We start from the raw sequence: 15,267 nt of genomic DNA on the forward strand, positions 1-15,267 counted from the left end.
CAAAACAGTTTGAAAATATACATAATTGACGTAACAACTGTGCATTTTACAATACTAAAAGTGTTCATCATTATATGATAATTGATCATTTGAAAGCAGCATAGACTCTATATACGATACCAAAAGGAGGTAATACGTGGTATAAACTATTCCAAATACAAACAGATTATTCCTTGTACATGATCTGTTACAATTCGTTATAGTGTAAACTATTGGCCGATTACGTATTAACCTTAATGTTAGATTAGAATATCATATGATGTGTATGGTGTAAAAAGAAATGTTCTTATTTTAAAAACACGAACAAGAATTGACTGATACAAGAACACGTGATATAACTTAACTTTTCTATATAACCATTGTCATAAGTTGTGACCGACATCTCAACGATGTTTCCATTGTAGCGTTGGACCTTGGTTAGCATACAATTTTATTATTGACCTGGAGGTAATTCTTTTATTTATTATTTCTTCTTTTCAATCTTTTTTAAGTGTATTGCAATAATATAAAATTGTGATATTTTATGGTTAATTTCGAGCAGTGATGTTACTCTGGCCATTTTACACCTAGTTTAGACATAATTACCATAAGACACGGCAATAACTTATTAGAAAAACTAATATTATCATTAGTTTAAAAGGCTTGAAATTCCTTTAGAAAAATGTCTTTTGTTGTTGCATCTAGATACTAATGACATTAACCTGATTCATATATCTAGATCCCAATGAATATTAGCTGTTGCATATATATCTAAATACAAAAGACAATAACCTGTTGCATATATATCTAAATACAAAAGACAATAACCTGTTGTATATATCTGAATACCATTGACGATTGGACGTTGCTTATTTCTAGATACCAATGACAACATCTCAAATTAAACATATTTAGGCAGGTTTTTTTAGTTTTGCATTAAACGTTTGAGAATAAATTGCAATAACCAGTTCAGATATCAATACTTATTTCAAAACATGGTTTCAAAAAAGGTTGTTCTGGCATAATGGAGCATTTACTGCTAGTGATTACCAATAATACACATTTTGTTACATGTCTGGTTCTTTTTAGAAGTATTTTTATGGGGAAAGCACAAATAATATGCTAAAGCTTACCTATAAAGTATATACCAGGTCAAGTTAATCCTGAAGACACTGATTTAAAATGATATATGACTCATCAAAAGCTCAGTACGAAGAGTAGAGTATCTATTAATTCATTCGTGTATTTCTACATAATCCATTATATTTAATTGTATTGCAATGCATGATTTTATAAGAACATTCGAAAGATGTTCAGAATACCTAAATATCATGCCACAAATATTCACTATTTATCTAATATAATCAAACGTAAGATTGTATTAAGACAATAGTTTATTAGATAAATACATATATCGACATTTGTTTATTCAGGAAAATATTTTGAAGAGACTGAGAAACTTAAATCTATTCTATGGAGAATGTATCTTCTTGAAAAAGTCAAACAGAATTTTCGTCAATAACATGTATAATTTGCATGCAATGTATCCATCTTCGGACTCGAGGGGACCTTAATTTACCTTTAAAAATATTTTACTCCCACATTTATTCTTTTATGAGGATTTTTGTCATTTGCTTACTATTCATCTTTTACTTTGTTTTTTAGCTGAAATATCCGTCTTACGTTTTCTTTTCTTTTTTGTGTTATTCACTACTGTTAACCGATCGATTGACGTCCGTTGGCAAATGTTCATGCATATCAAAAACGAGTGCACATTAACAACAAATTCATCAGCCATACAATTGCATAGATCCAATAATTAGCTATTCTTTTATTATTTATACTTGTCACTTGTTTATTTCGAAACAGTTTCATCCTTTTTTTACCAAACAAATACTGCAACAAATCTTCTTTACCACATGTAATGAAAAAAAACCACTGATAATACTGAATATTTGTAAAACTGATATTTACTATATTACTTAATAGATATTACCTGTTAGACTGAGGATGGATGTGTTTGTGTATGGATTGCTTCTTTTAACACTGTCTAAATGCGTGGTATCAAAATCACCACATATTGTGTTTATTGTGGCTGATGATTTGGGTAAGTCTATTTTTCAAATGATTTTCAACAAGAGGAAAGTACGACAAAATAAAACATTGAAGTTTTTTCCTGAAAGAGAAAAAGATTACACTTTTAATTTAGTTCTCTGATACTTTTGAAAGTGCCTCATAACATGATCGTATTAGAGTGTATAGTGTATGATGTCTTCAAAACGAGCTAAAAATAGGTAAATTAAAAATCAACCAAATGTTCAAAGAACAATTTAAACTCTTTCCAGTAGTCAGCACTTCGGTGTTGACATAAATATTAAATTATAATCCTGGTACCTTTGATAACTATTTACATCACTGGGTAAATGCCACTCCTGATGGACGTTTGGTCCCCGAGGGTATCACCAGCCCAGTAGTCAGCACTTTGGTGTTGACATGAATATCATTTGTATGGTCATTTTTATAAATATCCTGTTACAAAACTATGAATTTTTCGAAGAACTAAGGATTTTCTTATCCCACGAATAGATTACCTTAGCCGTATTTGGCACAACTTTTTGGAATTTTGGGTCCTCAATGGTCTTCAACTTTCTACTTGTTTGGCTTTATCACTATTTTGATCTGAGCGTCACTGATGAGTCTGATGTAGATGAAACGCGCGTCTGTCGTATTAAATTATAATCCTGGTACCTTTGATAATTATTTCCACATCAATTTTCTTTTTTTTTTTAAGTCACTTCTGGTTAACTCAAAGTTGTTATTTTAGTATACAAGTAGGTTTTATTCAAAGTGATTCAATAAATGTATGGTTTTCATGTACTTTTGTCACTTGTTTATAATGTTTATAATTATATTGAAGATCTTTATATCATCAGTCAATATTACGTATTTAATGTTTTTTAGGATGGAACGATGTAGGATTCCGTAATCCGGCTATTATTTCTCCTAACATAGACTATCTAGCAAAGAATGGGATGATCTTGAACAATTCTTATGTTCAACCAGTATGTACTCCGTATGTATTCATAAATACAAATAATACATAAAGACCTTGTTTCAGGCTCGAGTCTGGAGCTATTAACATAAGTCTCATAATGTTAAATTAGATCAATACGATTGATTGGTGGATTGATTGGTGTTTAACGAAACTTTCAACACCATTTTGTAATTTCGTGTTATTGGGGTCAGTTTTTTGTTGTTGAGGAAGATGTAGTTCCCAAGAGATAACCACCGACCTTCAGACGGAAAATTAATAATCCTAGTCCATTAAAATTTGAGTCGAGTGTACCTTCCCTGTGCAGGATTTGAATTCATTTTTTAAACTAATTTCAGGTGCTTGAAATTTTTATCCGTCTTTTGTTTTTGTTTAAATCAGTCAATATATAAAATGCCTGAAACTCTCGCGAATTTTACAAAATGCCTAAAGTTTTCCGTCGTTTTACAAAATGTCTAAATTAAGAAAATGCTTGTTACTTACATGTTTATGATATATTTTTTTCTTTTTGAGATCAGATATGAATACGTTAGTATTTGTGGTCTATTTGTATGCATTTTATGTTTACAAATTCGTGCATGCAAATTTGTGAGCGAATGATACTTTCTTCTTTTAGGTCAAGAAACGCCTTTTTATCAGGATTCTATCCATTCAAATCAGGATTGCAGGTAAGACAAAATATATACTACTTAATACAGAGACGAGTATTTTTGAACCACAAATCCGGAAACTACAACACGGTTTAAGTGAATGAGACTTGGTTTATATACTGTTCCGGTCGAAAATTTTATTTTACATCCTTTTCCCATTTTTTCTAAGATTATAAGAAATGAATTGGAAAGTAACAACAATATGTTTGCTAATGTGCAATTAAACCGGTGTTCCTATACAAAAACTATTAGCAACAAAACGTTAAATACATCAATGAACCATGATGTGCGCAAATGCAAATATTATTGGAATCTGCGATAAAATAGACGAAGAAAACAGTTGACGTGACGATGGTGTTGACTCTTATTCTTTTATTATTTCAAATTTAGAAATAGAAATAAGCAGTTCGGACACTTAATTGGTCTCAAGGTATCAAACAGTTCCCAATACATTCACCGCCAGATGTACGTTTGAATATAATGCATTCATTTTTTTTTATACATCGTTTATTCTCGTATATTGTATTTTCGACCTATTTCCGAATTACTCTTTTATAGGTTTGAACATAGAAATGGCTTCTATTTTAAGAGTCACTAGTATAATTGTGCATATCTTTATTTTTTTTATATTTGAGTTCATTATATCGATGTCACCTTTGTTGACAAAAACAAGCGTCTTGTGGGGAAAACGGTAGTATTTAATTTTCCCAGCATTAGGTTGGCCTTTTGTGTACCCAAGGCAGGTGAAGGAAGTCAAATTAGGAGCGCTGTGATTGGATGTAAGGGTACAATATATTTTTGATTTATCTATGAATAACTGCAGTGTGTATATTTACAATATAAATTTTAAAACCTATTGAAATATTTTCTAGAGAATTATTCGAAAAGACTTGCAAAATTTCATAAATTTGGTGCAAAATGACGGTGGGCATGGATAACATAAACAAGCTCCGTTGGAAGTTGGTCATGATACTATTTGGCTTTAATTTTTAAAACAGAGTAATAAAGTACTAACACGACATATAACTGTTTTATCTAGGTTTTTATCTTAAAAAGTGGTAAATTTAGAAAATGTTAACATTGTCGCCAATGGCAGAATAAATAGTACCGTTTTCCCTGTGTTTTCGACCTATCTGAGAAACGGGTCCAAAGTCGGAAATGACATGTCGTACAAATCCGGAATTGGTTATAATTTGATGCCAAGGTTTATTTCAAAATGTTAGAGGCGATTAAACTTATGACATAATGAATTAAGTGGTTACATATACAACTATAAGACATAAAATATTATTTTGATATCTTATAATCCTTGTACATTTGGTAACTATTTTTGATTAGTTGTATACATTTTGCTTGATGTTCTTTGGAATCTGTGTATGATCTTGTCTAGGATCTTGTATACTTCATGCAGAGGCGGATTAAGGGCGGGGGCAGGGAGCCCTGTCCCCCCTTTTTGAGAAAAAAAATTGGTTGCTTATGCAGGGAATCACTGAAGCGTGACTGGAACGGGCCCCTCTTAGGCAGTCAGTGGGCCTCCACTGATGAAAATTTCTAGATCTGCCAGTGTCATGTTTTTGATCAATATTTTAGTTAAGGAATTTTGAAGCGAGATGGATGAGTATTGTCTGCAATTTCCACTGACGGTGTTTTTTCTGTTAATAAAAATTAATTGATATTTCATTTTTTAATTAAAAAGCTGTAAGGATCATGCAAACTTCCGTGTTAAAAATAACTTTAAGTATTACAACTAACCACATGACAATCATGTGACTTAATGACCTTGCTGTTAACTTCCCATGCAAAACGACATTTGTCATTTTTTTTAGAAAATTTGTTTATTTTTGATAGTTTCTTTTGGAAAGTAAAACTAGTATTAGTGAAAAGGTCCAAAACTGTGATATCGAATAAAAAATCGTAAATACTCGATTATAATTACTTTATTTTGAAAATCTTCACCACAAGTGGTATTATTTGCTATTGTTACTAAGTATATCAGCCGAATATGACGTCACATGAGCATGAGCATCATACGGGAAGTGAAAGTAGAATTAGGTCGAAAACGTAAGACGGTCGAAAACATAATACGAGACGATCGATAAGCATTATTTGCAACTTCTTTCAAATTACTGGGGGAAATCGCGAGACGTTATATATTATATCCAAACAATTTAACATTATTTTTGACAAATGTAACCATTGATTTTATTATTTCTTTCAGAACTTTGTCATTGTACCATGGGCACCATCATGTGCACCCCTTAATCGGACATTTTTGCCACAGACATTGAAAGAACTTGGATATGCAACGCATATGATTGGAAAGTAAACAATTTCGTTTTTACTGAAATCAGTATTTTTTTTTCAAGAAGTCAATAATTAAAAGTCTCTGACTTACATCCTAACGCAAGCATACATCTTTTGTATTATGCACACTTTCCTGATTTGTCATTTCTATCATATCACATATTGTTCTTTTGAGTTTTGATTTCGCAGCTTTTTAAAAATGTTTACTAATATAATTCTGAAATATTTCAGAACTGTTGGATAAAAATCAGTATTTACATAAAGTTAACAAGTATTAAACAATTTGTCTATAAGCTATGGTTCCTAAAAAATGAAATCAGAAACCGTGGATATATCATGTATATTGTTATCAAAGGTACTAGGATTATAGTTTAGTATATTTGTTTCAGGTGGCATTTGGGAATGTGCAAATGGGAATGTACTCCGACATACCGTGGGTTCGATACATTTTATGGATATTATAACGGAAAAGAAGATTACTTTAACTATACCATTTGTAAGTCTAAGACATAAGATATGAAAAGCATCATGTATTTAATAGTATTTTCTGTCGTTTCACTACATGTATAGGTCAAATCTACAAAAATAAAATTAAATGATACAAGTGCACTTTTTTTTGCAGGAGATTGATCTATTTTTGTCTAATGCAAATGATTAACAATTTTCATATTTAAAAATAAACAAAAACTTTTACAAATTTTAACTTGGATGGAGAGTAGTCTCATTGGTATTCATACCACATCTTCTGATATCTATGTATATAAAGAAATATACATTATATATCATATTAATACTGCTACATGTGTAAGACAATAAAAATCAAAACCAATGAGTAAACAAAGACTCATGTAATTGATATTTAAAATTTCATTCCTCCTTATTCCAGTTAATCATACAGATTTCCGTGATAATAAAGAACCTACACGACCATACGAATACTCTACGGTAATATTGCCAGGTTTATTAGATAATGAGGTGTGTGCGTGGACTTGTGTATATATGTTTGAGGGTGTAATGCTCTGGTATATTGGTTAAACAATGGTATATTAACGCACGAACGCCGAACCACGATATATTTTGTCTACGAAAATTGTTCTTAGACTAAACAAAAAGCACCACTACATTTACCAGTTCAAGTGAATAGATAAAGAAAGGCAACAGTAGTATAACGACGTTCAAAACTCATAAATCGTTAGACAAAAATAAATCCGGGTCATAAACCAAAACCGAGGGAAACGCATTAATTGCAAGAAAATTACGACACAACATTAAAACGTAACACACACAGAAACGAACTAAGCATTAGACAAAATCCGATGCGAATAACAAATATAACATCAAAACTAAATACATGAATTTGGGATAGAAAAGTACCGTGACACGTCTTATAATAATGTGAATTCACACTCAAATATAAGAGGAAACAAACGACATAAAAGAAACACAACGTTAAAATGTAACACACACAGAAACAAACTATAAAATAGTCGACCAGATAATGACCATATTCATCACTTGGTACAGGACTTTTTTTTAAAACAAAAAATTGGTGGGTTAAACCTGGTTTTGTGGCATGCCAAACCTCCCTCTTTTATGGCCATGGGGAATATAACATTAAAATGATAACAAAACATTACAGGTCTACAATACAAATAAATAGTAAAACACAATTGACAAAGAAACACACGAATAATAGCTAACAAAAGGCAACAGGTTTTAAATTTAATACGCCAGAAGTGCATTTTGTCCACACAAGACTCACTTGAATAGAGTCAGTTTGTTTTAAAACCCTTATTTTGCATATGCTTTCAATGTGTGTGTGTGCTGTATTTCTGGTACGTAGTTAAGTCATTTTAGCTATATTCTTTAACATTGTCATTTAAAGAGGGGATTTGGCTAGCAATAAAACATGTTTAACCCACAATTTTTGTTTTGTGTTTTCTCAATCGATTTATCACTTTTGAACACCAGTACACTACTGTTGCTTTTATTTATATTTTAAAATGAACATTAGGATTCAGTTTCGTAACTGAAAACATGAAACTACTTGAAACAAAACTTACATCTGCTACGATACTAACAGACAGACAGACGCAGAAAAAAATGTCATGTACTTCATTTTGTAGGTGGCCAACAAAGTAAATAGAAAGTTATAAATTGTGTTTGTCTCTGTATGTCCATCAAAATCAAGTCAATATATTTTTTTATTTATAAAGAAAACTGTTTACTTTGTGGGTATTTTTTTCCTTCATTTTACAGTATGCCTATGCCCGACGAGCGGACAAAGTCATCACCCAACACAACAAAAGTCAACCTATGTTCTTGTACCTTCCCTTCCAGTCAGTTCATGAACCGATAGAGGTAAGACGTCACTGATATTATTGTGGTATCACTGTTTAGCAGGTTTACCGATATTAAAAAGAAAGTTTGTGCTGAACAAAAATCACCAAGAACATTGCAAAAGCACAAACCATTACCAATGCCATTGATACTGCAAGGAAAGTGACATTTAGCTTGCTCTACTTGTAACCCTAAGTGTTTTTGAATAGTTAACAATATGTGGTCACATGTCACTTACAATAATTGGAGCAACTAATGATAATGACAAAATCCTCTTTTTGTAATTGGCAATGACGCGTGAACAAAATGTCACAAATAGTGAAACAAAAACAACACGGCCCCCTCCAAAAACTAGGGGTAATTTCGGGTGCACCGGATTTATAATTTATTTTCTTCAATTTTATCAGCAAATGCAAACTACCAAAAGTAAAGAATTTAAAAACAATTTGGAACAGTGAACATCTCTAAAATGAACGACAAAATTATGTCATAGATAAAGCATATTGTTAAATATATGATAAGAAAAATAATGTTTCACATCTAAGGGCTATTTTGCTGTGGGTTCATTGTCATTATTTAGATACCAATTTTCATTGATTCTGTGGGTATCAGATGTTCAGCGTCTGACAAAATTGCCAAAGGGTTGTATGCAGACTACGACAAAACCACAGAATAAAATATCCACAAACATACAGTTCTTCACATATCCACGAACATACAAGTCTTCACATATCCACAAACATACAGTTCTTCACATATCCACGAACAAACAAGTCTTCACATATCCACAAAAATCTACAGTAAATGATATTTATATTATAGGTTCCTGAAATTTACGAAAATATGTACAAAAACTTAAAGAATGAAGGAAGACGAAAATTTTCTGGTAATATTCTCTATGCTCATAAATATAAATAAGAAGATATGGTATGAGTGCCAATGACACAACTCTCCCTCCAAGTGACAATTTATATTAAAATGCAGCGGATTGAAACGTTTAACAGGGGTAACCTTAATCCTAACCTGAGGGAGAAGCTTACATTAAAACACAATATAATACACTAAGAATATCAATCGATCAAAAAGACTTGGTTTACATAATATTCCAGATAATCAGCTCATGGCTTTGTTTATAATATCTAAACTGATACATATTATTAAGAATTAGCCATTGAGAGCGTTGACCTTCATATTTAAAACTTACAAATATACACTTTCTTGTGAAATAAAATACACTTTCTAACGCATCATTGCAATTATTTAAGTCAGTATCCTTGTATCAATTGTTCTTTAGAATTGATTGTTTTATTCATTATTAAAGGCAGTACAATAACCACCACAATAGTTGTAGCAATCATTTAGTCCAGTTTTGTCAGTTTGTGAATCAGTGACAGCATTCAAAAGTTCTTAATGAATTCAAGGGAAAATATGCAATATAAAGGCATAACATAGAAAATGAAATTGGGAATGTGTAAATGAGACAACAACTCGACCATAAAGGAAACAACGGTCGAAGGCCAACAAATGGCAACCACCATTGATGTTCGGTTTTGTTCAATTCGTTTTAGACAACCCAATTTGTATTTATTGGATAGACAATTTAGATCTAGATGAAAGTTTGACCATCAATGATTATTGTTTCTTGACCTCTAATGGTTGTTGGTATTAATTTTTCTACTGTACAGATTAACACAACACTTCTTCTATTGCATAGATGCTAAAGTGGAATATGGGTCTTATGTACTTAATAGATTTTATATGGAAACTTTCCCTAGACATGAGTTACTTATCTCATGGCCAGTGAAGATTAACTGAATTGGTGATGTTTTGATTTTACAGGAATGGTAACAGCATTAGATGATGCCATTGGAAACGTAACAGATTCACTGAAACGTAACGGAATGTTAAAAGATTCCCTACTCATATTTACTACAGATGTAAGATTATAGTAGTATTTCAGGACTATATTGGCATATCTTTTTTTTTTATTGAAGAAAAATATACATGTTTATTCATATGCAAAAAAGAACAATACAGTGTCATTTAGGACTTTGATTGTTGTCATCAATTGATTTGGGGGCATTTTACGATGATCACTGTTGAAAGTTACCTATAGATGCACTAATCCAAGTAATTTTGGTCGATAGTCATCTAATTGACAATCATTTAATATCTCCTTTTATATTGCAGATAAAGTCCATACTCTGTAAATTAGGATAAAAACATTGTTTCATAGTGATTAATACATATTAGGGTAATACAGAACCCATCCGAGCATTATCAAGTTTGAAAGTTTTCTGTTTATTTGTTATACTGAAATTAAAATAATGTTATCCTAGTTCATCAGAAAATGTAATGAGTTCCTTTGATTTGTATTGATCTATATATGATTGGTATGTAACTATTCTCCTTACTCATCACACTGTAAGGAATATCAATTGAATTAACTTTGGTTAAGTTGCTCCTCTGTCATTTAATTTGTAAATATTAATTATCTATATTTGACCTAATGTTAATAAGGTTTATTGATAACGAATTGGTCGATGCCACTGCTGGTTGAGGTTTCCCTCCCAATTGTATCCCAATTTTATTATTAAGGGAGTAAAAAACAAACTGACACCAAACGCCAACAACAACAAAGCATCGTTAGGAGTGGAAAAAAAGTCTATGCATTTACCATAATACTGCCACATAAGTGATTACCGACCTCAATCCGTCTCCGAGTAAGCAGTTGCTTGTTAGTAAAGTTTTAAAAAGTCTCTAAGTAGAGCTCGTATTACTAGTTCGTTATTTTCTATTTTGTTATCTTTAGTCACATCTTTAATTATTGTCGTGGCATTTTAATTTTTATTATATGATATACATGTATATTCAATCATTTACACAATTTAGTTTTCAGAGTCAGTCAAACAATAACAATTTGTTTTAAGAAATAATTCATGGAAGCCATAGATTGTTGGAAATTTACACATGGCCTGGGCCGTGATATTCGAATTTTATCCTGAGCGTTAGCGAGGGATAAAATGAACGAATATCACGGCCCAGGCCATGTGTAAATTTCCAACAATCTATGGCTTCCATGAATTATTTCGATTCTAATAGGACAAATACGGTCATTAAAAAACTGAAGCGAGGGAGGGTATGCTGTGTGTGTGGCTGTTCTTTTTTACCTTCTGTTAGATAAAGCTCAAATATCTTTATAAATATGTAGCTTGCGAAGTTTATTTCTTGAATAACTGCTAGAAACAATCGTTTTAATTCTTTAAATTCTCAAACCCAACATTTGCCATTTTTAATTTACATGTTTTTCTCGTAAGCTTCCGTCAAATCCAAAGTCGACATTTTGTAACTAAGGAGCCGCCATGTTGACTTGCTGAAATGAGTAAATATGCGAGAAATGCAATAGAATAGAAAATAAAACAAAACCTACCTCAAAAATTAGTTTTAATACAATAGCATACGAATTCCGATGGTTCACGTAACAGAAAACATTCAACTTTAGCGGTTTCATTTGTATGACGTCATGTTTTGAAATGACTTAAACGCGCCAAAAAGATAAATAGACTTTCGCGGAATTTTATTTTATTTTTATTTTGTTGATTTCCCCGAGCTCTTGTGCATTACTTCCTTTTATTATGCATACGAATAAGAATAAAAGTTATTTTGTCTTTTTTTAATTGCACTATTTAAAACAATAAAATCGGCAAAGGGCCTGCAAATAGGTTCCAATACATGTAGATTTACGTGGGAAGTATATTGTAACAGCCATTAATGTGTATATCTCTGAGTCTGCGCTAAGTATATTTTATCGAGAATTTTATCACAGTGTTGTTCACAAAGCTAAAGAAGCACGTCATATTAGAATTATATATAAAATTTTGTAGATGATCCTACTGAACACAATAATTTGTACACCAAGGAGCGCAGTATGTTGAAAAAGATGAAAGAAAGGCTTGAAGAATACAAGAAATATATAGTGCCACCAGTATCAATGAAACCAGATCCTGCATCTAACCCAACTAATTATAATGGTTACTGGACGCCTGGCTGGTGTTAGTGTTTATTGATAAAAACTCTTAGATAAAAGAAATTATTAAAAAGATCTACATATTAGATTATGCAATATGTTCGTTGTTCTCTTAATTTATTATCTTTATATCGTTTATTCTGTCTTTTTTCAATGTCAAAGAGAGACTAACGTTTTTAGTAAGAGAAACTTTCAGATGTGCAATCCATATAAGGATATATAACCTGATTTCAAATGTAGGGACAATCAATGTTAGACATCCCCAATACAGCGTAAGATAAAATTGAACAAAAAACCTTTTCACATGAAAACAATATGGAGGGGTTCATAATTGTCTAGAGGTTCACTAGATTGACTTTAGTGTAAGTTCAAAAGTGTCTGCCTAGCAGTTTCAGAGAAGTCTATTGATAAATAACTAATCAGCACCAAATAATATAAGTGACAGATTATACTTGAAGGAATATGCAATTCCTTGGATACTTGAATCATGACGTACATAGCATATTAGATAAATTCATCATAGATATCAGGCTTAGTTTGTTATTATAATTACTATTGAAACAGAGGTAAAATATGGTTTTAAAGGCTTTGTAAATTCTTTATCAAGTAATGTCAATGAAAAGAGAAGTATAGTCATGGTCATAAAATTTGATCATAAACTCCTGAAACAGTAATATTTCTTTCCTTTTATGTAGTGTTACCAGTATAATTTGAAGACAACACTCTTCCACTACTAGTATCTGTACACTATTTCTTGGTTCGTGAAAAAGAGGACTGACAATAACATTTGTGCAAGGATTTCAAATTCTTGATCAGTGTACAATGAAGGAAAACTTTCTAAAAAGGATTTCCTGGGGGAAGGTTTTAGTACATTGAAGAAAACAGAAGGGAAACTAAAATGTGCCAAAGAGACAAGTACCCAACAAAGAGCGGATAACAGCTAAAAACGACTAAAAGGTCTTCAATGTAGTATGAAAAACACGCACCTGTAGGTAGGCATCAGTTGACACCTTAGAGAGCACTCCAGTTAAAAAATAACATTAAAAACGAGTCTCAAAAAGGTTAATCATCTGCTAATTCGGTCTTTCTAATACATTAAGCCAACTTTGTGTCATACATGTGCATATAGTTATCAAAGGTACCAGGATTATAATTCAGTACGCCAGACGCGCGTTTCGTCTATATAAGACTCATCAGTGACGCTCATAACAAAATATTTATAAAGCCAAACAATTACAAAGTTGAAGAGCATTGAGGATCCAAAATTCCAAAAAGTTGTGCCAAATACGGCTAAGGAAATCTATGCCTGGAATAAGAAAATCCTTAGTTTTTCGAAAAATTTAAACTTTTGTTAACAGGAAGTTTATAAAAAAAAAATGACCACATTATTGATATTCATGTCAAACCGAAGTGTTGACTACTGGGCTGGTGATACCCTCGGGGACGAAACGTCCACCAGCAGTGGCATCGACCCAGTGGTGTAAATAGTTATCAAATGTACCAGGATTATAATTTAGTACGCCAGACGCGCGTTTCGTTTATATAAGACTCATCAGTGACGCTCATATCAAAATGATTATAAAGCCAAACAATTACAAAGTTGAAGAGTATTGAGGATCCAAAATTCCAAAAAGTTGTGTCAAATACGGCTAAGGAAATCTATGCCTAGAATAAGAAAATCCTTAGTTTTTCGAAAAATTTAAACTTTTGTTAACAGGAAATTTATAAAAAAAATGACCACATTATTGATATTCATGTCAAACCGAAGTGTTGACTACTGGGCTGGTGATACCCTCGTGGACGAAACGTCCATATGTTTGTAATCAGTATCTTCCATGGATTGAATTTTCAACTGTTAAAATGAAGAAATACATTTCCTTGTTTGGGTATCCATGGCAGCACATTCTACATTTTATTTGCATGAAAAAGTCACATATTCCCCTAAAATTTGGTTCGAACTAGAATTTTAATACTTTGAGTGACACTTTTTCTCAAAGTGTCAGTTTTAATCTACCAACTGATCAAATAAAAAAAAATGGTTGTCTTTCGCCTAATTTTTTCTTTGAATTATGAAAATGCGGCGGTGTGAAACCCTTTTATGATAACTCAACCATCTTCCGCCTCAAGCCAATGAGGATCACACTGCATTTGAGTGGAGTTTAATCCAATCAATACTCACACCTTTGAGTGTAACTGTATGAAAATCATGACTACTGTCTATCATACTAGTATTGTATAAATACTTTCGTTTGCCTAATGGGAATAATAGAATTTAAAACAAGTGTCTGAAATCGACTTGAATTTAACATAAAAAAAAGTCATATCAGTAATAGAATCTTTGACAAACGAGGCGATTTTAATTTTGAAATTATCAATCCACCCACCTTAGTAGCATACATAATACATGTACCAACTTCATTGGCATATGGCATATACATTTCCCCAACTTATTTGGTATTCATTTGGTAATAAATATTCCTAATCAACTGCACAAAAAATACACGATGGTCTTGAAGTATAGATTCTGGGTACTGACGTTGTTTGTCGTCTTAAAGCATGTTATATTATTCTTTTATTTGTCTTTGTGAATATTTCTTTTACAATCAAGTCTACTTTTGGTGATATCAATTAGACGTGACTCTGTACTAAATTATCCCAGCATTTCTTATACCTATACCAAACCTATTGCAACTAAAAATTTTAATTACAAACACGTTTTGCAGGATCTGAATATTGACAACTTCAAGTCTAAACCTCCTGATTGCACTTGTGCTAGTTTCCAATTCGCATATAATTCGGCTGGCCACGTTATTACCGGTGACCTCAACATTGTCAATAACACTTCCCTGCGAAATCTGTTATCAAAAGGTCCGATATATCGTGAGCCTAAATCCATCAATTGGAAATACAACTTT

At 31.8% G+C, this 15,267-nt stretch overlaps 1 protein-coding gene across 1 annotated transcript; it reads left to right on the plus strand.

Moving 5' to 3' along the window:
- Positions 1-1,967: 1,967 nt before the first annotated feature.
- On the plus strand, positions 1,968-10,274 carry LOC143062572 (arylsulfatase B-like). Its single transcript, XM_076234234.1, has 9 exons — positions 1,968-2,086; positions 2,941-3,052; positions 3,648-3,699; positions 5,900-6,003; positions 6,375-6,481; positions 6,872-6,930; positions 8,245-8,346; positions 9,148-9,211; positions 10,165-10,274. Exons 1-9 carry the CDS (start codon positions 1,990-1,992, stop codon positions 10,272-10,274), a joined length of 807 nt encoding a protein of 268 aa, XP_076090349.1. The 5' UTR covers positions 1,968-1,989.
- Positions 10,275-15,267: the final 4,993 nt, after the last annotated feature.

The sequence above is a fragment of the Mytilus galloprovincialis genome, chromosome 2, assembly GCF_965363235.1.
Source record: "Mytilus galloprovincialis chromosome 2, xbMytGall1.hap1.1, whole genome shotgun sequence".
NCBI classification, from domain to species: Eukaryota; Metazoa; Mollusca; class Bivalvia; order Mytilida; family Mytilidae; genus Mytilus; species Mytilus galloprovincialis.

What these genes read in the sequence shown, in the direction of transcription:
- LOC143062572 (XM_076234234.1), top strand. Translation starts at nt 1,990, where the DNA reads ATGGATGTGTTTGTGTATGGATTGCTTCTTTTAACACTGTCTAAATGC. An exon ending in TATTGTGGCTGATGATTTGG is followed by an intron (nt 2,087 to 2,940) that starts GTAAGTCTATTT and finishes AATGTTTTTTAG; the next exon opens with GATGGAACGATGTAGGATTC. An exon ending in TTACTTTAACTATACCATTT is followed by an intron (nt 6,482 to 6,871) that starts GTAAGTCTAAGA and finishes TCCTTATTCCAG; the next exon opens with TTAATCATACAGATTTCCGT.